The sequence below is a fragment of the Ursus arctos genome, unplaced genomic scaffold (genome assembly GCF_023065955.2).
Source record: "Ursus arctos isolate Adak ecotype North America unplaced genomic scaffold, UrsArc2.0 scaffold_21, whole genome shotgun sequence".
Classification (NCBI taxonomy): Eukaryota; Metazoa; Chordata; class Mammalia; order Carnivora; family Ursidae; genus Ursus; species Ursus arctos.
Genome location: NW_026622886.1, coordinates 2,359,954 through 2,384,036, shown reverse-complemented (window position 1 = coordinate 2,384,036; position 24,083 = coordinate 2,359,954). Strand labels below are relative to the sequence as shown.

At 38.1% G+C, this 24,083-nt stretch overlaps 1 protein-coding gene across 11 annotated transcripts in view; it reads left to right on the top strand.

The window, feature by feature from the left end:
• TNRC6B (trinucleotide repeat containing adaptor 6B) overlaps positions 1–24,083 on the top strand; it is a 241,523-nt gene that overhangs the window by 88,797 nt on the left and 128,643 nt on the right. For 3 of the 11 annotated variants that reach the window (XM_044392304.3, XM_044392303.3, XM_044392305.3), the window contains exon 1: positions 16,641–18,917. The exons of the other annotated variants lie outside the window; for them this stretch is intronic. In XM_044392304.3, the coding sequence (XP_044248239.2) occupies positions 18,913–18,917 (5 nt within the window). In that variant the 5' untranslated portion in view covers positions 16,641–18,912. Of the gene's footprint in view, positions 1–16,640; positions 18,918–24,083 lie in introns of those variants that run through there. 11 annotated transcript variants of the gene reach the window in all.

Here is a 24,083-nt window from a genome sequence, read left to right as displayed (position 1 = left end):
TACTGAAAATCTGTAGAAAGAAACTCCTCTCTCTCATCTTTTTTTTCCCCTAGAAAATAGTTTAATTTTGGTCTGTCTTATGAAAATGATGTCTTCAAAACCCTTAGGAATGAATTATGCAGAATATGCTGTGCTGCCACAAGGCCAGGTTCATTAACGGAGAATGTTTGTCTTGTATTTGTTGTGAATGGAAACCAGGCTATTTTCACAGCTGGTTTAATTTGCTAACCAGGCAGTTTTAAAAATAGCTTACAATATAAATCCTAACTTTGCTGTATTCTGTCAGATGCGCTTATATTCTACCTGGGCTCATGGAATCATTTCATCTTTAGCAAAGTAGAATGCCAAACATCTAGTCCCGGTGGAATTATAGAACAGTTCAGGTATTTCTCTCCATCCTCTTGCCCACTTCCCCCAACCCCACACTCTGGTCAAAGGTCTTATAATATAAAAATTATAGCTCCCATTTGTTGAGGGTTTTCTGTGCACAAGGTACTTTGCTTAGATGCTGTGTATGTTCTCTCCATTCATGACAGTGTACCATTTTACTCAGAGATCGTGGTAGGTAACTCGTCCGTGGGAATGCAACTTGAAATGGAAGTTAGGATTTGAACCTGGATCTTTCTGACATTAAAGTGTTTTATAATATCTCCTGAACCCAAATCCTTTGCCAGCCTTAGCTGAGTTCCCCCAGAAGTACTGTGGTTAACAAAACCATGCCAGTGTTAAGATCAAAGTCTCATGGGTAAGAGGGAGTTGGGGGAAGCAATGAAAATGGCATTAAGCCTATTTTAAAGCACAGATGAAAGTTCTGTTCTCCAGAGGGTATCCATTTCCCAAACAAACCAGTCTTTATCTTTAAAAACCTGCTCCAGTAACCCCTATCCTGTATCAGCCTCTTTAGGTATTCAGAAGGCATCGCTGGGGCAGATTCTCCCACAAGTTTTATGTTATACAAATGGTGCTTCTTTTAAAGAGCCTCAGACAGCCGCGTGGACTTGTGTTTTGTGTCCTTAACTTGTTTTGTTTTCATGAATCTCAAACTGCCTTTTCACAGATGAATCCTGTTTTGTTTTATTTCTGGTTTGGGTTTGTTTTACTTCCTGAGCCTGGTCTGCTGTCATATAGTGAAATGATAAAGCAGAAATGACTCTTGTCACTAGATGCTCCTCCCATAGACCTGTCTAGCTCTTCTGTGGCAGTGGGGAGCAAAGGCGATGTGTTCTTTTGGTTGACGCAACAAAAATAAAAAGATGATGATGACGATGATGATTTTGGTATCTCAGAACTGCGGTTGGCAGAGGATGGTTGAATCCTGGATAGTAGGATCTAGGAACTGAATACCACATTCTAGATCCTAGAAGTGTACACATTGCCAAATGACTTACTCTTACTTTCCACTTACTCTTTTAATTTTTTAATTATAAAAATAATGCAGTTGGTTCTTGAACAACACAGGTTTGAAATGTGCAAGTCCGTTTATACATGGAATTTTGTTAAGTTTGTTTATTTTTAGTAATCTCTACACCCAACATGGGGCTCAAACTCACAACCCCAAGATCAAGAGTTGCATGCTTTTCTGACTGAGCCAGACAAATATGGGACAGTGCTGTAAATGTACTTTCTTTTCCTTATGATTTTAAAATATTATCTTTACTAAATTCTACTCTTGAAACCAATATCACACTATGGTTTTTGTTTGTTTTTGTTGTTTTTAAGTAGGCTCCATACCCAGCATGGAGCTCAATGCGGGGCTTGAACTCACAACCCTGAGATCAGGAAATGGAAACTTAACTGATTGAGCCACCCAAGTGCCCCTACGCTATATATGTTAACTAACTAAAATTTAAATAAAAACTTGAAACAAAACAAAAAATAAAATAAAACATTTTTGGGGTGCCTGGGTGGCTCAGTTGGTTAAGTGTCTGCTTTCGGCTCAGGTCATGATCCCCAGGTCCTGGGATCAAGCCCCACATTGGGCTCCCTGCTCAGCGAGGAGCCTGCTTCTCCCTCTCCCTCTGCCACTCTCCCTGCTTGTGCTCTCTCACTCTCTGTCAAATAAATAAATGAAATCTTTAAAAATAAATAAAACATTTTCTTTAGCATACTTTATTGTAAGAATACAGTATAGAATTCATATAACATACAAAATAGGTGTTAATTGACTGTTTATGTTATCAGTAAGGTTTCCAATCAACAGTAGGCTCTTCATAGTTAAGTTTTGGGGGAGTCAGAAATAATTCACAGATTTTCAACTGTACGGGGGAGTCGGCGCTCCAACCCCCATGTTGTTCAAGGGGCAACTACGTGCTTGTCATAAAACATTCAAATGGTAACTGTAGATATAGAAATAAAAGTGAGACTCTTCTTTTACGCTTCTTCCCCTCCTAATCTTTGTAAACACTGTAAACATATTTTATTTTTTTTTTTTGTGTGTGTGTGTGTGTGTGTGTGTGTGTATATATATATATATATATTTTTTTTTTTAATTAAGTAAGCTCCACACCCAACGTGGGGCTGGAACTCACAACCCTGAGATCAAGAGTTGCATGCTGTACCATCTGAGCCAGCCAGGAACCCCATTTTCTGTATATCTTAAAATAACTAAATAGGGTTTTTTCCCCCAACATAATTCTTCTGTGACTTGCTTTTTTACTTTGGCATCTTTCACAGCCTATTTCATTCTCTTGAGCATCTGCAGAACATTCTGTTGAATGGATGGACTATCATCATTTCTTCTCCAGTAGATATTTTGGAGCTCTCTACTTCTTTGATTATTACAAATAATATTTTATTGAACATCCTTATTCTTATATCTTCATTCACAGGTGTATTTCTGTAGAATAAATTTCTAGAGATGGTGCTGTGGGTTCATGGGATTTTTTTTTTTTTTTTACATGGAGGTAGCTGCTAGCAAGTTGCCTTCTAAAGAAGCTTTGCCCATGATGCCTTCCATCAGCCGTGTATGAGAATGCCCGTTTCTCCTCACCTTGGATGACAATAAAATTGTTTATCCTTAAATTTTTGTCATTCTAATATTTTGTGTGTGTTGTTGTCGTTGTTGTTTTATTAAAGTAATCTCTACACCCAACATGGAGCTTGAACTTAAAACCAACAAGATCAAAAGTCATGTGTTCCACCGACTGAGCTCGCCAGGCACCCTTAATATTTTATTGTTTTAATTTGCACTTTCCTGCTTACTGAGATGAAATATCTTTTGTTAGTTTATTGGCCATAGATTTTAAATTTTATGTATCACTTATTTGCATATTAGTCCCATTTTTCTATTGGATTGTTTTGATAGCTTTGTAGGAGCCTTTTATAAAATGTATATATTAACCTTTGTCTTTTGAGATGTTTTCAATATTTTCTCCCAGTCTTTATCTTTTAGCATTGGGGTATTTTTCATACCAATAAACTTAAAACATTTTTATGTGGTAAAATCAATCAGCCTTTATAGCTTCTATATTTTGTGCTTGCTGAGAGAAGTTGTCCCTACCCTAATGTAATAAAATACCTTAGTTTTCCCGCTTTATTTTTTACCTTTACAGCTTAAAAAAAATTTTTTTTTAAGATTTTATTTATTTATTTCAGAGAAGGAGAGAGAGAGAGCACATGCGTGAGTGGGGGTGGGGTGAGGGGAGGGGCAGAGGCAGAGGGAGAAGCAGACTCCCCATTGAGTAGAGAGCCCAGTGCAGGGCTCAGTCCCAGGACCCCAGGATCATGACCTGAGCCGGAGGCAGACACTTAACCAACTGAGACACCAGGCACCCCTTTACCTTTATATCTTAATTGAACTGGTACTCATTTTTGTGTATGATGTGAGGCAGAGATCTAACTTAATTTTTTTCCAAATTGATTTCCAAAATGGCTCTCATTCATTGGTCTCAGTTTGTATGAATAGCCTGTTTCATTTATGGAGGAAGATGGAACACAGGGATAATAGAATGTCAAGGTCATAGAGCAAATTCTTGTAAGGATTAAGACTAAAATTATTTTTATTAGCTGATCTATGCCACTTTCTTTGCTTCATCATTTAACATTTTTACCATAGGTGCTAGAAGTTTTGAAAAAATTATTTTGTTTCCGTGATGTTTATTTCAATGGAACTAAGTTCTGTTAACAGGCAGATTAGGGTAGCTATGCATGTGGAAAACCCTCTTAAAAAATAATTGACTTTTGATATTGAGAAATATCTGTTAATATTTAGATCAGTTGTACTAAATTCTGATGTATGTGTGAATAAGGTTTAGTAGAGTATATAGCTTTAAACACATTGTGTATATATATTGTTTCAGTATTGTTGCTTTTTAATGAGGTTTATGAACTATTAGTATATCTAATATAATCATTTTTCTGAGGATATTTACTTTACGAGCTACTGTAACAAATCTGACAAGCTAAGTTTATTGCCATATAATTACTACATTAAACTCACACGGCATTAATCACATAATGTGTTTAACACAGGGTAAATATAAGACTATAACAGCTTTTCAAAAAGCAGCATAAGCAGATAGTTGCTCATAGATTGTGTTTGACTATGCTTATTGAAAGCTCATTTTATATAAAATGTTTCCACCCAAGACAGGCTCTTGATTTGATTTTATTTATGAGACAAATGATGGTCTAGATGTTCGTAGGCAGATTATTTGTTGTAAATTATTTGCAGCCAAATATCAGTGTTGGTGTACAGTTGACCTTTGAACAACACAAGAGTTGGGGGTACTGACACCCACACAGTCAAAAATCCACATATAACTCTCTATTCCCCCAAACTTAACTACTAATAGCCTACTGTTGATGGAAGCCTTACTGATAACATAATCAATTGACAGCTATTTTATATGTTATATATATTCTGTGCTATATTCTTATAATAAAATAAGTTAGAGGAAAAATGTTTTAAAATCATAAGGAAGAGAAAGTACATTTACAGCACTGTATTGTACTTACTGAAAAAAATCTGCATTTAAGTGGCTCTACACAGTTCAAACCTGTGTTTTCAGGGGTCATCTGTATTAGTTAGTTTGGCTTCATTTTAAGTTCTTTTTTTAAAATCTAGTTTACAAACAAGTCTAAGCTTTAAATCTCCATGCTTAAATTGACTCACATTCTCAAAAGATATTGCCTTTAACATACTACAGTTACTCAGTTTTTCTAGTAAATCTTTGTTGATTGAATTTTCTTGAGTCTTTTGGTTCATTTTATGAAAATTCAGCATTAAAAACAAATCTCTCAAAGTGGGATCTCAAAGACATATTTGCACACCCATGTTCATTGCAGCATTATTCATAACAGCCAAACGGTGGGGCAACCTAAATGTCCATTGACAGATGAGTGGGGGAAAAAATGTGGTATATACCCACGATGGGATATTACGAAGCCTTAAAAAAAGAAGGAAATCCTGTCACATGCTACAATATAGATGAACCTGAAGGGCATTATGCTAAGCAAAATAAGCCAATCACAAAAGGACAAATACGGTATGATTCCACTCACATCAAGTATGTGATGTGAAAAATCATAAAAGCAGAAAGTGAAAAAGTGAAGATTGCCAAGGGCTCTGGGGAGGGAGGAGAGGGAATCAGTGTTCAATGGGTATAGAGTTTCAGTTTTACAAGATGAAAAAGTTCTAGAGATCTGTTGCAAAACAATGAGAATGTACTTAACAATACTGAACACTCTTAAAAATGGTTAAGATGATCAGTTTAATTTTGTGTGTTTTTACCACAATAAAAAAATTAGCAACCAAATTTAAATGTACTTTAAATGCAAAATGCAGCCTGGATTTCAAAGACTTAGTACCCAAAAAAACAAGAACGTAAAAAAAGTACCCAAAAAAAAGAACGTAAAATTAATAACTTACATTGATTTTATGTCGAAATGATAATCTTTTATATATGTTATATTAAATAAAGCATACATATTTAAATTTTTAAAAATCTCATTTTATAATGTGTTACATAGACAGAATCCCCTTTTTAGGATTGTTGGTAGAATTAATTTTATCAATTCCTGTATTTCAACACCTTTGGGGTGCTGTCTTTCTTGATTTCCCTTTTTAAGGGAGAATCTGTTTAGAGCTTGCATGGGAGACCTCTATGGAAATCAAAGTGTTGAAGATAGTTTTATACTGGTTTGGAGAGAAGAATGTAATTTATGGAGTCAGCATTGCTCTTTTACTCTAGTGTGGGGTAATATGGCTTTGCACTTGAGGGGCTATTTTTTAAATGTCTTAACTCCGGTGTCTTGATTAAATTCTCTTCTTACTAATTACATTCTTCCCAACTTAAATGTCTAGTTATAAAATGCCCTTTTAATTTTTCTGAATTATTAATTATACAGACCTTTCATTAATTCTAACAGCTTGTCCTTACCTTATCTTTATTTCTGCTCCTCCTCTGACTCATTAACTTACAGCTCTGTCTTCCTCAGGTTCATCTTACACTGCAGTGCAACTTTTAAAAGTTTATTCTTCCCCAGTCTCTATACTAAGGATTCCTTTTATTTGGATATTCCTTGTTTCATATTTAACCACCAAATTTAACACTAAGTTCTTTCGCAACCATTGTTTTGGGTGCTTGTTTAAAAAAATAGGAGCAGCTCCTATAGTACTTCCTAAATGCACACACACGCTCGTGGACACACACACACACACACACACACACACACGGCAGGGTGGGGCGGTGGGGAGAGAGAGAGAGAGAGAGGGAAAGAAAGTATTTCCAAGTCACTTATTTTATACGTAATTGTCTTCATAACACTAACCTTGGTATTCGGCCATAGGAAAGAGGTGTTTTTATTTTAACATTTTCTGTGTTCTACCATCAGTTTTTCACCAGTTTTTTCTTCTTTAAACCATTGAAATATGTACATGTTGAAATAAACTTACTAAGAAGTACCAAACTGAACTCTGTGTAAACTCAATCATTATTACACGGCAGTAAACTGGACATTAGAAGAATAGTTGGATTTCTATATAATCTTCTTAGATTGTTTTTAAGAGAAAGGAAATGAGTTTTATTTTCAAGTTAATTGATATTTTGAAAATGCCACAAAGTGGTTCAGTAGATGATAGTTATGCTCATGGAATTTGGCTGCTGGGAATTTTAGTACAACCATAAACATTTCGTATTAAGTCTTTGGGAAACTGTCAGTTGCTAATAAATTTTGTAATTTGAATTGAAGTGATTGAAAAAAATTTAATTCTCTGAAAACATCTTTTCCCCCCCAAGTCTCAGAATCATACATAATAAGTTCTGAATTCTATTTCATGAGGTTTTTCTTGGATGTTTGGGCCATGGATTAATTATAGTAAAAGTAACTTCAGGAGCTGGGTGTTTCATAGTTGAAAATGATAGAAACTGCTTGGGTTGCCACTACTTATAGGTTTGAGTGGTGACTTTAACCAACAATTAATAGGGTAGATCATGCAGTTCTTAGAAAACTGAAGTTAATTTTATAATAGTCTTAATTATTTAGCTTATATTTTGCTGGTGGACAAAATAACTGCCTTTATGGAAAAACATTACTCAAAAGGCAAGATGTATTTGTCTGGCTCCTTGTAATTGGTGTTTTAAGGCTTCTTTTTTGGAGATGTTATTATTATCCTGTAGTTGTAAAATGGTTTGAAATGTTTTAAGTAGCGATTACAGTAAAGAACTACAAGTTCTGCTGCAAGAATCTCCATGGGTGTCATGAAGAAAAGCTAGTGTTTGTTTCCCCAAAATGTTATGATCACTAGAGGGTGTGGAGACAATCTCTGCCCTGAACACTAGGCCTGGGTTTCCATTCCTGCTGGGAATGTCCGTGCCCTGAAGTTCGGGCTGAAGAAAAGGTGAAGAGTGTGGTAAAGAGGAGGCACACGATGGCAGACAGGCTGAGGCTTTTTGCTAGATCTTCAGCTCTGCAAGGACAGAGACCCTTATCAGCTTGGTCACTGCCAATGACACATAGAAAATGTCAATAAATATACTATATTGAATGAATGAAGATGCCTGAGTGCTAAGAATACCTGTTCTGTACACTCACTTTGAAAACCTGAGGTGGAGTGATTAAAAATCCTACCTTCAGAATATTTTATTTTTTATTAGGAGAAGGGAAGTGAATTGATAACATACCATGTTTGACTTTATATTCAATCCTTTCTTAAGTATATTCCAACAGACCTGATTTTGTCACTATTCTTTAAGCATCTCTACCTATAAGCCCATTGTTGATTATTGTTCGTTTAGCATAAGATGCCTTTCTATCCAAGTCTGAGCTTTTTCTTTGCTTCTGAGGGCCTCCATTAAGTGGCCTTTAGCCTACCTATGCATATTTTTTTCTATTTAAAGGATCTTGGTGTGCCTGGCTGGTTCAGTTGGTTAGAGCATGTGACTCTTGATCTCGGGGTCATGAGTTCAAGCCCCATGTTGGGCATAGAGCTTACTTTAAAAAAAAAACAAAAACCTAATTAATCAATTAGCTGATTAATTAAAGGATCTTTCTGCACCCATCCAGTGGCTCTCCATAAGGCCTTCCATGCAGTCTCATTTCCTTCCCCACTATATGCCTTTGTTCAGGCAAAGAGACCCTTCTTTCTGACCAGGAGTAAATCAAGGTTTTGTGGGAATGCTCTTTAAGAGCATTAATTTCAAATACAAGTTGTACAAAGTGAACATTTATTTACAGTGAGGAAAGAAATCACAAAAATGGCAACTTTTAAGAAGTTGACAAATAGAAAATTCAGAAAAATAGCAATAATATTTGTATTCACTGCTTAACATATCACTGTGAAACTTTTTTCTCTGCCTATTTTGGCTGTATAGTCTTTGTTGCCCTTTCATATTATAGCAATTCTGTGATATTTTCTAAAAAGAGAATAGAAAGGTAAATCATTGTTTATTATAACATGGTTGACCAGAATATGATTTTTCATATTGCCAGATTAGCAAAGTTCCTTTCAGCCTCACAACTTGTTATGAATAACATTATATAAATTTTTAAGATTGTTATCCACTTTGGGGAAATCTCTATCAAGTATCCTTTATATTGCAAGGCTTCATTTTTTTCTTGTACATTGGCTACTTTGAAATATTCTTTGAATTGACACATTTACATCATGATATGGTCTTGCCCTGCACACTTCTGTCATGCTGCAGAGTAAGTTGGCCCAGTAACATATTTGTATACAAGGATGGTTAACAATAACTCAACCATACACAGAAGTGACTGAGAACCACATGAATATATTCCACTAATCCCAAAATGAATATATCACCAAAAAGCTTTCTTTTTACAGATCCCTAAAATGCCCACAGCCACTCTAACTCTACTGACAGGGGGGAATCATGATGAGGGAAAGTTGAGATGGAAAGAGGCTGTGGTTTTAACAGTATGGGTTAAGAGTGATGAAAATATCTTGTCTTTGCACACTTTTTAAAAATAATTGGTCATTTAGAACAAAGTCAGAGTAGTCACACTTCCTAATTTCAAAATATATTACACAACTACAGTAATCAAAACGGTGTGATACTGGCATAATGATAGGCAAATAGACCAATAGAATAGAATAGAAAGCCAGAAATAAACACTCACGTATAAGGTCAAGTGATCTTTGACAAGGGTGCCAAGACCATTCAACAGGGAATGAAGGAGAGAGTCTTTTCAACAAATGGTTTTGGGAACACTGGCTACTCACTTGCAAAAGAATGAAAATGGACCCTTGTCTCATACCATATACAAAAATTAACTCAAAATGGACTAAAGACGTAAGCTTTAAGATCTAAAACTATAAAACTCTTTGAAAAAACACAGGAGGAAAGCTTCATGACATTGGACTGGGCAGGGATTTCTTGGATGTGACACCAAAAGTACAGGCAAAAATAGACAAATGAGACTACATCAAATTTTTAAAATTTTGTGCATCGGAAGACACAATCCATAGAGTGAAAAGGCAACCTACAGAATGGGAGAAAATATCTGCAAGTCTTGTACCTGGTAAGGAGTTAATATCCAGAATATGTAGAGAACTACAACTCAACAACAACAAAAATATCAAATAACCTGACTAAAAAATGGGCAAAAGGCTTGAATAGACATTTCTCCAAGGATATATAAATGGCCAGTAAGCGTATGAAAAGACACTCATCATCGCTAATCATCAAAGAAATGCAAATCAAAACCATAATGAGATACTACTTCACATACATTAGGATAACTACTATCAAAACAAAAACAAAACCCCAAAAAACCAAAACCCCAAAACAAAAACACCAAAATCAGAAAATAACAAGTGTTGGCAGAGATTTGGAGAAACTGAAACCTTTGCATGTCATTGGTGGGATCATAAAATAACGTAACTGCTATGGAAGACAGTGTGGAGATTCCTCAAAAAATTAAAAATAGAAGTACCACATGATCCAGCAATCCCCCTTCTGGGTACGTAGCCAAAAGAATTGAAATGTTTGCATACACATCTTCATAGAAGCACTCATCACAGTAGCTAGAGGCAGAAGCAACCCGAATGTCCACCGGCGGATGCGTGGATAAACGAAAGGTGGTGTATACATACATACCGTGGAGTATTAGCCGTGAAAAAGAAGGAAATCCTGTTACATGCTACAATGTGGATGAACCTTGAGAATATTATGTGAAGTGAAATAAGCCAGTCACAAAAAGACAAATACTGGATGATTCTACTTAAATGAGGTATCTAAAATAGATTTATATAAATAGAAAATAGAATGGTGGTTACCAGGGACCGGGGGAGAGGAAAAAGGGAAGTTGTTTAATGGGTATAGAATTTCGGATAGGCTGGTGATGGGTATTAAGGAGGGCATGTATTGCATGGTGCACTGGGTGTTATATGCAAGTAATGAATCATGGAACTTTACATCAAAAACTAGGATGCACTGCATGGTGACTAACATAATATAATAAAAAATAAAGAAATATTTTATTAAAAAAAAGAATTTCGGATTTGCAAGATAAAATAGCTCTAGAGATCTGTTTCACAACAACATGAATATACTTAACACCACTGAACTGCACAGCTGGTTAAGATGGTAAATTTTATGATACGGTGTATTTTACCACAATTTAAAAAAAGGAGAAAAAGAAAAAACAATTTGTAACAGGAAAAAGGAGAGAGAAAGATCATTTGGGCGCAGTGCCGGGACCCCTCCCAGGGCTGTGGGAGAGCCGCGTGAAAGTGACGGGTCCTGCAGCTTCAGCTTCCCTGGCCTCCTACTGAGCATCTGTGGTGACCGTTCTGGTTCTGTCCTTCCTTTGAAGTCCATTTCTGCGGATCTGTAGTGCCTCTGTTTTCTAACTCCTGTGTCTCTTAGGCTAGAACCTTGCAGTTAACAGGTTATCTTACCCTTCCTTGTTGACTATCCTGTGTACATGTTTTATCTTCTTCCAGTTAGAGGTTTTTAAGTGTTGTCTTCTTTTGCACCCTGTAAATACTTAAGTATTTAGGTTCATACTGTTCATCCATTTACTCCTTTGCTTATTCGTTTGGTCCTTCATCCAGCAAACATTAATCGAATTCCTTATATGTACTAGATCCAGAAGTAAAAGCCACATAGTCTGCCATTAAGAAGCTCAGAGTTGAGAAGGGGAAGTACGAAGTAAATGGGTGACAACAGCAACAGGGCATGAAGGTGCCACCCAAGAGGTGTTTATGGGGAGCCAGGAAGCACAGAGGAGGACACCAGGCTCAACCTGGAGTATCAAGGAATTCTTCCTCTAAATGCAAATTTGATTTTTGAAGGTTGGTTCTAAAGAAGTTGAGAATTTTTTTAATGTTCCCTAAAATTAGGTCTGCTAGCATTCTAATTTCTAAATGTAGTAAGAGTATAAATGCTAACAGTCTGTTTTCCAGCTAGAATCCAAATATTGGGATTCTAGTTGCGTTGGAGACTCCAATGTAGCTTTGGCTACTATTTCCACCTTCTCATTTTGTTGGGATTAAGAATCCTGAAAAACTTAACTCTTAGGTTTATATTGTTTCTCGTCAGCCTTCATGTTTGCCAACATTTGATAGTACTGGAAGTTAATAAACTTAGAAAATTGTGACCTTTTTCATGTTCTCTCCATGGCAAACTCCTACTCATTCTAAAAACTCTGTTCAAAATCTCATATCCCCTGTGAAATCTTTTGTGACTCTCCCTATGTCAGTTCTTTGTGTTTCTATGGCATGACTATCGTCTGTCTCTGTTCTTTAATTATGGCACTAGGGACAGGAGCCTGGGTGGCTCAGTTGGTTAAGTGTCTGCCTTTGGCTCAGATCATGATCTCAGGGTCCTGGGATCCAGCCCCACATTGGGCTCCCTGCTCAGCGGGGAGCCTGCTTCTCCCTCTCCCTCTGCCTCTCCCCCTGCTTGTGCTGGCTCTCTATCTCTCTGTCAAATAAATAAAGTCTTTAAAAAATGTATTTAAAAAAATAAAAAAATTATGACGCTTACCATGCTATTTTTTTAAAGGGTGGGTGCAGAGGGAGAGAGAATCTTAAGCAGGCTTCACTCCCAGTGCGGAGCCCAACATGGGGCTCAATCTCACGACCCTGAGATCATGAAAAATCGTGAGCTGGACACTTAACCACCTGAGCCATCCAGGCACCCCTACCATACTATATTTTAATTATGGATTTGCATGCCTCTGTCCTTGAGGGGGTTAAAAAGCATCTTTGCATCCCCCAGTGCCTTATTCTAGCACAGTATATAATATATGGTGGATGCTTTAAAATTCATACAAAAACCAAAAAGGTTCTTGACTGTATGAATGAATGGTGAGTCCAGAATTTGGAGTCCTGTTTTTGAAAGAGTTGATCGGCCTTACTATATTTCATGGTCACAGATTTTATTCATAACAACAACCATTTATCTTATGATAGAAACACTTGTATCTTCTAAATATATTCTGTACTTTTCTCCACTGCTCCCACCTCCACCTGGTCCCTCCCTCACCTAAATGGCCACAGTTGCCTTCCAATTTGTCTCTCTGCTTCTGGTCTTGGTCCTCTATAGTGTGTTCTCCATGTATGAGCCAGGATGAACTTGAACACATAAATCTGATCCCATCTCTGCTAAAGTGGTGGTAAGAGTTCCGTGGGTCCTTATAATGCATACTTGGGGAGGGTTTGAAGACTTTGCCCCACTTTATAGGAAATCTATTAAAAGGCACCCACGTCCATATTAAACGTGCTTTTATTTATTTTTGCTATCACATGTTTAAAGAATATTAATAATTTTGCTACTGAAATTCTTTGGCTACAAATAACTGAATTTATAATTACCTAAGATTTTTTAACAGTTAGCATTTTTCAGGAATTTTTGTAAAGTGAGAATTGTTTTCAAATGTAACAAAAATTTCATAAATCCTAAATTTAACGATGAATGAAATTCCTGGGTTTGGGGCACCTGGGTGGCTCAATCAGTTAAGCAGCTGACTCTTGATCCCGGCTCAGGTCTTGATCTCAGGGTCATGAGATCTGGCCCCTGGTTAGGCTCCATGCTGGGTGTGCAACCTTCTTAAAAAGAAAAAGAAAAAAATAATCCCGAGTTGTTATATTTTGAGGACATTTAAGCATTTATTAATTTTTATGGTTATAATTTTCTTTTTGTATTTTTGACTTGTAAATATATTTTTTCAGATCCGAAATATTTTCCTCTGCCCCTGACAAGCTGGTTAGACTCTAGTCATTAAGTGGAAAATGAGTAATGGATAAAATAGTGCCATTCAGTCTCCTGCTTTAAAATTCTTCTGTGACTTTCCACTGTTCTTAAAAGAAAATCTTTACTGTGGCCTGCAAGACCCAGTATGATCTGCTCCTCCTGCCACCTCAGGTTCATCTCACACCTTCTCCCCTGCTCACAAGTCCTACCCTCCTGATCTTCCCTCTTCTTTTAAAAACTCAAGCGGGTTGCTTTTCAACTCAACTTAAACGTCCCGCCTGAGATAAGCCTTCCCTAACCACCTTATCTAAAGTGAGCCTCGCACAGTTATTCCGTGTGCCATCAGAACACTATTTCCTTATCGGTGATTTCCTTCTCCCGTGAGGATGTTGGCTCCATATGGACAAGAACCCTTCTGGTATGGCGTACTAGCTCAACTAATGCAGAGTCAGGCACACAGAAAGCGTGTAGCCCGTGCTTGTTGAAAAACGAAGTTATGTTAATAGATTTTGTGATGTAACCATCCTTACATTGTTCGTATAAACTCTCCATCGTCACAGTGAACTATTCTCTTAAAACTGCTGAATTATTTTTGTTGATATTTTACTTAGGATTTTTATATTTGTCTTCACAAGTGAAGGTTGATCTATAGTTTTATTTTTTGTACCATCTCTGTCCAGATGGATATCAGGAATATGTTAGTCACATGGAAGAAATTAGGAAGCTTTCCCTTTTGTCTCCATAAGTTTGGGAACAGTAGGGATGACATGAAAATTATCTGTTTGATAGAAGTTTGTGGAATTCACCCAGAAAACCATTTATGCCTGATGTAGTTTTAGTGGCTACTTCTTCGAATATCTTACAGATTTCTGCTGTCGGTTTTTGTTATTTTCATAATTTTTCTTGAGTTGATTTTAGTAATTTTTATTTTCATTGACTATCGTCCATTTTGTTTAATCTTCAAGTTTACTGATGTGAAGTTCTGTGTAATTCTCTTACAATTTAAAAAATACTCTGTGGGGCACCTGGGTGGCTCAGTTGGTTAAGTGGCTGACTCTTGATTTCAGCTCAGGTCATGATCTTGGGGTCATGAGATCTCGCCCCATGTCAGGCTTCACACTCAGCAGGGAGTCTGCTGCTTTCTCTCCCTCTCTGCCCCTCCCCCTGCTCACATACATGCTCCCCTCTCTAAAATGAATAAATCTTAAAAAGAAAAATACTCCCCAAATCTGTAGTTACAATGCCCTTTTTCTGAGCCCTAATGTTAATTTATGACTTCTCTCTCTCTCTTTTTTAAAATTTGATCAGATTTTCCAAAGGATCCTCTACCTATATTTTTTAGAGCAAAAAAAGGTGTTGCTTTGATTCAGCCTACTCTTCGTTGACTATTGCTTTATGTATATGCTTTTATCATTATAAATTTCTTTTTGGTTACTTGTTTTCTAGATTGTTGAGTTAAATGTTCAGTTCTTTCTTTCTTTCCTTCTTTCTTTGCTCTTATTAGAGGTTTTATTTATTTATTTGTCAGAGAGAGAGAGAGCACACAAGCAGGGTGGGGGGACGGCAGGCAGAGGGAGAAGCAGGCTCCCCACTGAGCAAGGAGCTCGATGCAGGATTCAATCCCAGGACCTCAGGATCATGACCTGAGCCGAAGGCAGACGCTTAACCAACTGAGCCATCCAGGCATCCCTATTTATTTTGTTTTTAAGAGACAGAGAGAGAGGCGGGGGGAGGGGCAAAGGGAGAGAGAGGATCTTAAGCAGGCTCCTGCTTGATCTCATGACCCTGAGATCATGACCTGAGCTGAGACCAAGAGTCAGTCTCTTAACCAACTGAGCCACCCAGGCGCCCCAGTTCATTATTGTTTAATCTTGCTTCCTAATAAAAATATTTTAGTATATTGTCACCAAGGTGCCAACTTTGAAAGATAACACACATTTGAGTGTATGAGTTCTGTTTTGTTTAAAAAAGTAAACTTTTGAGGCACCTGGGTGGCTGAATTGGTTGAGCATCTGCCTTAGGCTCCGGGGGTCAGGTCCCCCATCGGTCTCCCTTCTCCGCGGGAAACCTCCCTCTCCCTCTGCCTCTCTCTCTGTCTCTCATGAATAAATGAATAAAATCTTAGAAAAAAAACTTTTTTGTTACTTTGTATCCTCATCTTGTAATGGTACAGTTTAAAAACACTGTTTAATGGTTAATATGAAAAAGTACAACAAATAAATCACAAAGTCCAAAATGTCTGGAAATACAGTGAAAATGTGTTTATTTCAGCTATTTCTTCAGAGGAGCAAGTGGACTAATAGCTTTAAGGTTGGGAGTATCTCACGAAACAAAGCTGTCTAGAGGTTGAAGAAAAATATTGATCATATTATTTGAAAATAGAATTAATATTTTGCTTCAAATGTGTGTGTGTTTTCTGGCTTTTCATGCAACTTGTTTAACACAAGGTAACACACACAAATATATATATTTGTACAATAATATTCTGCATTGGGGAATGGAGACTTAGCAAAACTATGAAGAAACCATGTCCATCACAAATTAAAACAAGGCAGCTGTACAATCTCCATGAATTTTAACATGTGGAGCTTGCTCCGCATAAGTAAGCTTTCCGTAACTCATCTGGAAGGTATTGGAAGGATAAAAATAGACTAAATATTCAAAATTTCCATCCAAGGAGTTTCCTGCTTTTGCCTACATCTCAATTGTCAGTCTGAGTCCTGGCCTGCTCCACTCGGGGGCTGCGAGAAGACAGTGGAAGCCTTTTACACCATAAATATTCAAGCCGCCCGATCATTGAGGCATTGGCTCCGCCTGCCCTGAAACAGCTCCTTTCCTGTTCTGTCGGAGTGGAAGAAGCAAGGGAGGAAGGCTGTATGAAGACCCAGAAGCCAGGATGACAAATGTGTGGGATTTAGGAAGGGTTCATAGGTTCCTTTTTTTTTTTTTTTTTTAAGATTTTATTTATTTATTTGACAGAGAGCACAAGCAAGGGGAGTAGCAGAGGGAGAGGGAGAAGCAGGTTCCCCGCTGAGCAAGGAGCCCGATCCCAGGACCCTGGGATCATGACCGGAGTTGAAGGCAGTCGCTTAACCAACTGAGCCACCCAGGACTCCCCAGAAGGGTTCATAGGTTCCTTTTCGAGGAATGCCGGGCTTACGGAATCCATGGGTTCTCTGCTGGGTGGCATGTCAGAGTACGCTTGGTCAGCCTCATTCATTTGGGAGACTCATACTGTGGATCCCACTTTTTTTGTTTTATAGAGATAGATGGAATCTTGACAGTCACAGGGCACTTTTGCCTGCTCTCTATCATTTTAGTTACTTTATTTCCAAAGCAGTCCTTAGAACAAATAGATGGAGGTGAGTTTCTGGGAATGATGTGATTTCCGTTCTTTACATTTGCGTGGCAGATCTCCTGCCCAGCACTTCTGAATGGAAGTCCAAGTAATTCATTCATTCATTTATTCACCTACTATGTGGGGCCTCAGGGCAGTGAAGGAAGATGAGGCGTTTGTCCTTATACACACTGACAAGATCAGCAATAGGCAAATTCTTACGCAAACTATAAATTGCGATTCTGACCAATGTTATAAAGAAGTAGTAAAGGAGGTTATGGGAATGTTGAATAGGAAGGCCTGGTCTGGACTGGAAGGGTCAAGAAGGCCTTCCTGGGGTAATGACTGACTTTTGAGATGGCAAGGATAAGATGAACAGAACTGCTAAAAGAAAGAAGCCAAGTGTAGAGTTTCCAGGCGGAAAGGAACCAAAGATACTATCTAGTATTGTCAAGTCTTTACATCCCAGTCAAAATCTGAGCCTTGGGAGGTAAAGGGATTTGCCTAACTAAGCTTGCACAGCCTGTTTGCCCCAGGGCTAGAGACGCAAACCCAGCCTGGGTTTCTTAGGTGGGTATAAACTGCGAATGCCTACAGCCGGAAGAAGGGACCTAGGGATGGGGAAAGCAGGTAGGTTTTAAATTTCATGCTTACTCTTGTCAGCTGTAGAGCTACTTTCTCAGGTGGGAGAGGGGATTACAGGGGGCTGGAATCTGCCCTATCCTAGAGGAAGTCAGCTTGCTAACGCTGTAGCATCATTTTTATTTGGGTTTGGGGGAGGAGGTATCAAACATACATAAACCCAAAACAATACATGTGGACTTCAGTTGGGGAACCAGTCCCTGTTCTGCTTCTGTCTAGCTGTGTGATTTGTTTTTTGTTTTTGTTTTGTTTTCTTTTGCTTTGTTTTTCATTGGAGAAAATGTTTAATGATTTCCAGAGGCACAGAGAAAAAGCAATTTCTATATATATGTATATTATATTTATATATAAATATGTACATATATACAAACACTCGATTCAGTATTCTGTAGGCAAAAGATTTCCCTGAAACACTCTCTCAAATGAATATATGCTATTTGCCACAGTTAGTTGTCAAATAATCTTTCTCTTTTGTTTGTATGAAAAAGCCATTTAGTGAGGTATTATCTTTAGCTGTGTGATTTGAAATAAGTCACTTAACCTCTCTGAATTGCCAGTTTCAGTTTATACTTGGGTATATTTCCTTTTAGTCTTCTCCTATGCATTTTTGGAGCTTGTCAGAGATCAGTTGTGCCCTGTATTTCACCTTAATCTTTAAAAACTAGTCTCTTGTTTGGCTAAAGCATTGTTTAAGCCCCCTTTTAAAGAGCAGTTTGCCAGCCCATGCTTGCCCAAACAACTAGAGAATAACTATAGCAAGCAAGCCAAGCTCCAGGATCTGCAAGAATCGTTAGCAACTGAGCATATTTCTATAAACCAATAAAGGTTTTTATATTTTGTTCATCTGTTACCCTTATGCTGTTGCCACTTTCACATTCAGTGTGTGTAGGCGGAGAGTATGAGATAACAGCCTTTCACAAATGAAAGTGAGTGGAAAAGGGCTGCTTTCCCTTTAAGGCAGTTTCAACCCCAGCTCCCTCCCCTTTCCTGATTGACAAACCTACCCGAAGTCACATGATCCGCCTCTATTTGAAGGTCACAAAAAGCTGCTTCCTTTAGAGACAGAGGGGGAGAGAGAGAGCAAGAGGGAGAGTGAGTGAGAGAGAGTTAGTTCAAGCCAAAATGGCCGACAGAGTCTCTGCTGGTTTCTGAATATTTAAAATACAAAAAAAACAGATAGACAAAAAGAAATCATTTTTTGGACCTTTTTTCATTTCCATTTCTACCTTGTATGCCTCAATTTGCTGGATTTAAGCACTGCTGCACTTTATGAGGTTGGTAAATATTTTCAATTTTTTTAAACCAATTGATTTATATGGATCTTGTCTAACCGTTTTCACTAGTGGTGTTGCAAATGGACATTTGTCTAGCATGGAGACTGGCTTCAGACATTTCGTGAATCTGTGTAAATCAGACCCGTGATGTACTTTTGGTTCGGCATTTTAGAAATGGAAAAGCCTTGGTAGAATATTTAAATTTTGAAGTGATTTAATTGCACTTTTAATTTATATACAGATTTTCATCATCATTTCTGTCTTGCAAATAAATGAAACTGCGAGTAACTGGAAATTTGATATTTAGAAAGAGGTTTTTAAAAAACACAGACCTCTCCCTGCCCCCTTAAATCTGCTGCAAAAATTTGCATAAATATAAATGGGTTTGCATTCTTTCGGCTGCTAAGGCCGACAAAGGATCTGGGAGGGCAAGCACTACCACGGGAAAGCCTTTTTTTTTCCTTTTTTTTTTTTTTTTCCTCCCTTAAAGCTAGGCCATCCTTCCTAGAGAGATGTAGAACCTAAAATAAGACCTGATACATTTTAAACATCAGGCTGGGGGCGAGTGAACACCAGGAGGCTTGGGGTTTGTAGATTCCCCTGCTTGAAAACCTCCCAAGCAATGTGTGGATCACCCCTCTCTTCTCTGCGCGCGCTCATTTGCACTGGGTCTCTGTGTGTGTTCTCAAATGTGCAGCCAGATGCGCTTTTATTTTGATCGTGGTTTGAACCAAATGGTAGGACTGTCTTGTAAACATGGTGTTTTAAAGATCTAAACAGCTATTCAGCCCATTAGGAATGAATTCTTTATCAGCTTCTCCCTGTAGACTGGCCTTCTCCATTTCTCACGGGTTACAATTTTTGTTTAATTTTATACAGACGAACGGGGCTTTTCAGCACAAATTCAGCATCTTTGTGTGTGTGTGTGTGTGTGTGTGTGTGTGTGTGTGTGTGGTTGCCTCTTTAGGCCATGTATCCATTGTTGAAGTGGTCATTTAGGGTCATATAAATAGGTAGCCGTACGTATGTATGTGTATGTTAGTTACCCCCGAAACCGTGCGGTGCCCTCAAGTTAAATTCCATTACTCCCAGTCCGGGATTCTAGAAAGCTTGGGAGCAGGGAGGGAAGAAAGCTGAAAACTTGCTTTCTCAGAGCCACCTCCCCCTATCATTGTAAGAGTGTGATGTAATGCTTCTCGTCTGGTGGGCTGAAAGGATCGTAGTTTGTGATGTGGCGGGGAAATTGCCCCCACCCCTGAGTAAATTACCCCACCCCCTCAGCACATCCCTGGCTCTGAGAGACCTTGTTTTCTTTTCTTTTTTCTTTTTTTTTCCTAATTTGTATCCTCCTGATTTATGCGTGGCATACTGGCATGAGAAAGCGACTGTTCTTCTAAATCTGTTACAAAGTATAGTTTAGAAAGGCATTTAAGATATGCAAATGGGTGGAATTGTCATATCCCCATCATTAAATATGTAGACTTGGATTAAAGCTAATTAAGCATAAATGGAATAATTTTGATCAGAAGGGAGCTGTGTTTTTGTTTCCTTTTTAATTAATCTAATTATAAGATGCTTGCTGGGCCTGCAAGTGTTAAAAAAAAATGGAAGAGATGCTGGCCCGTTTTGAAAATTTGACAGTCTGGAAGAGGGTGTGTAGTGCTTTCAAAAGCTTTATTCACTGTTCAAATGGATTGGCCCCTTGTGCTGAAAATGGCCTGTTTCTTTGGGCCAATTGTGTGTAGATGAAGGGACTTTCACGCTAATTTAACAAAAAGACTCTACATTTGAATACATAAAGATAATTAAAGTTCTCCACCTCTAAAGAGCAAGTATTTTATTATTTTTCTAAAATTAATGTTATATTACTAATGGAAATAAGCAGAGAAGTGACAGTTTAAATTCCATGTACATCTTTTGGTGATACAAGTTCAGCTTTTGTGTAAGGGGGATTGGAAACATATTAAAGAGGTAGTCTGGAACAAATTTGTCTCTTTTAAAAATTTTTTTACAGCTTGAATTTAAAGGAAAAGACATAGAAATTACCATAGTGATACGGAGTGTTGCTTTGTGGTGGCCCTCAGGAAAACTAAAGCTCTCATTATTGTTGTTTTTTCTGAAAATGAAAGCGCTTATTTGGGGCTTTACTTGTTAGATGATTCATTTTACACCCATTTCCTAAGTTGGCCTTATAGGAGAAGAGTGAGAAAAACCTAAGCTTTCCATATTTTGCCATTAGCTTGTTTTTGTGGACTGTGTAAACATGTGAATAGCAGGTTAATTCAGTTTGTGGAGCGGAGGAGCCAAAGCAGGGTGCCTGTTCTCCCGCAAGAAGGAGGGTGATCTAATGAACGTGAACAGAATGCCATCTGAGTCTTTGAAATGTGTTTATAAATATTCTTTTCTCCTAGACAGGTTGAAAAGTGAGATAAATAAGACCTGGTTTCACGTATGTTAAGCGTTATGGCTCTGGTGAGTTTCAGAAGCTCAGCTGCCATTTTGGATCTAGTTCCTGCAGAGCCAATCCTGATGGCACACCAAAACTATGGTAATTCGGAAGCAAATAAAAATGAGTAGTAAGTCAAGTGTGCAGACGGGTAGTATTTAATTTGTGCCTTTTGTTGAAGTTTTCTTTCTGTTGATAGTGTGAAACGAAGCTTTAAAAACTTTAGAGATGTGGCTGATGTTACGAAGAGCAGAACCCAGGGATATTAGAACATGCATGTTATGGTTTTTAAAAATGAGACGGCGTATGCAGAGGAAGTTTCTTGCTGGAGAAAACGAGTATGATTCTGACTTAAGACGCCCCCCGCCATCCATGTTTCCTTATGCTGGGTCTACTTGTGATACTATAGTAATGTCATTATTTACAGTGCTGCTCTGTCTCGGAAAGAAATGTCACAGATTCATTATTAAGATTTTACTGAAACAGCACAAAAATTGGTAGCGCTAATCTATCAGAAGTGGTATCTTATTTTTAAACTGTTTCTGTCCTTCCATCTGGGTGCCAGAAAGGAAGCATCGGCATCTTTGATATTTAGTGGCAAGCTCAGCTCTTGTTCAGCTTTGAATGGCCGTTTGTTCTTTGTCACCACTAGGGCCATCGTTTAAAAATAAACTTCTAAAAATTGAAGCAGAGACTTCTAAGGCTTTTCCAGTTCTTCACCTGTGCAAGAGACACTGAAAGAGTGATGTGTGATGATGAGGCCTTCAGGTCCTACAGAGCAGGCCCGGTAGATAGCAGTAGTAGTGGGTGGGCCTCACGTTACCCATATGCCCCGTGCCGGAAACGTTTTGGAGAAATTTAATTTTTCTAACTTAGCATAATCATGGTTCTTCATTTTAAACTGGACAAGGCCCTGAGGCAATACAGATGAATGTCCTTTGTTTCTGCCCTCAAGAAGTACCAATCTAGCAAGGAAGATACTCAGGTAAAGAGGCCATCACAGCTTGGTGCTGTGGGTGCCGTCCTTAGAAGAGGTACCTGATACAGAAGTATCCTGAGAACCTGCGTTAGGAGAGCCCTATTTAAAGCAGCTAAGTAATAACTCACTTTTAGTCATCTTTGGATGTTAGATTTTCATTAAGTGTAACTTGTGATTTAAAGATGGGGTTTCCGACCATCTTTGGTTGGGGAGGGGGCAGCATATGCTGATTGTTTCCTAGTACAGTATTGTTCGTGGATTTACGCCAGTCACCTTCTCTCACCCTGTTCTCGTGGTTGAGGCTGGTCGTGGAGTGGGCTGGGGTATATTGAAACCAGTTGGCCTGAAAAGGGATTTAACCCACAACAGTGACATTTTAACATTTTCTTTTCTTCCTTCCTTCCTTCATATATTCATTCAGCAGTCATTTATTATGCCCTGGCGTGTGTTGGGTGCTGTTGTAAGTGCTGGGGGATCTAAGAATTAATTTGGTCAACCCATGCTTCATGTGGAAATATGCACCATCTGGTAGCTATCTAACCAATTGCTTTGGGTTAGGACTAGGATAGCACTATAGCTGCTTTCACCTCATAGTCTCTTTGCTGAGAATCACGAAATGAATGGTAATTCTGGTAGCTCCAGAGATTTCCATTTAAAGTTGGAGAAGATAGTCACTTTATTCTCCATTTTCTTTAGCCATGCAAAAATATCTCCTCAAAATTGTCTTTTAAATGATCCTTACAAACCTCGCAACCTAAGTTGCCTCCCTGGTTACTCTACCTCACTTTTACTATTTTAATATCCCTTAATTGTGTCACTGTCTGAAATTACATTATTTGTATATGATGCATCACTCCCCTCAAAAGCATCCGCTTTCCTGAGAGCAGATTTTGTTTTGCTTGTTGCTCAATCCCCTGCATCTAGGACTGCACTTAACAGGAGTAAATGTTCAGTAAAACCGTGTTTGAGTTAGACCGGACTATAAGGTCACCAGGACCAGCTATGTGACCGTAAGTCCCTGTTTCTTCATCGGTAAAATGGGGATAATACACTGTTGTGAACCATAAAGGAAATGTATGTAAGAGCTGGCACCTAGGTGTCTTGCTTAGTAAGTATTTCCTTCCCCTTTGCTCTATCTCCCTTTGTTAAATAAACCAGAGAGACTTTTATGGCCCCCCAGATCATGAAATGTGTGCACTGATTGCACTGAGCTGCAGCCTGGATAAGGACAGGAGTAGTGCTGAGCCTTTTCTTTTTATTAAAAAGTCCCTACCTACATTCCTAGGGTCTGATGTCGTCTCTTCGTGCTCTCCAGTTTCCTGCAGGCTCTGCCTCTGTGATGTATCCACATTTGCTTGGCCGCTTTTCATATATTCTGTGTTTTGCATCAAAAGGTTCTCAACAGTTTCAGATGAGTTCGTCCCAAGTTTACAAGACAAGAGAGAACATAAAATACATAAAATACAGTGTTTTTTCCTTCATTGTATTATTCTGAGCCTGTACCTGTAAATTCTGTTTATTTAATGAAACTATTAATAGGTTTGATCCAAAAGACAGATAAAATAAAAACTTAGGTCAGTTGCCCACTTTATACAATGCTGTCAAATATGGATGTCCTAGAAATGGCTTTCATTCATTGACTTGGGAATTTAAAAAACTTTTTTTTTTTTTTTAAGATTTTATTTATTTATTTGATGGAGAGAGAGACAGCCAGCGAGAGAGGAAACACGAGCAGGGGGAG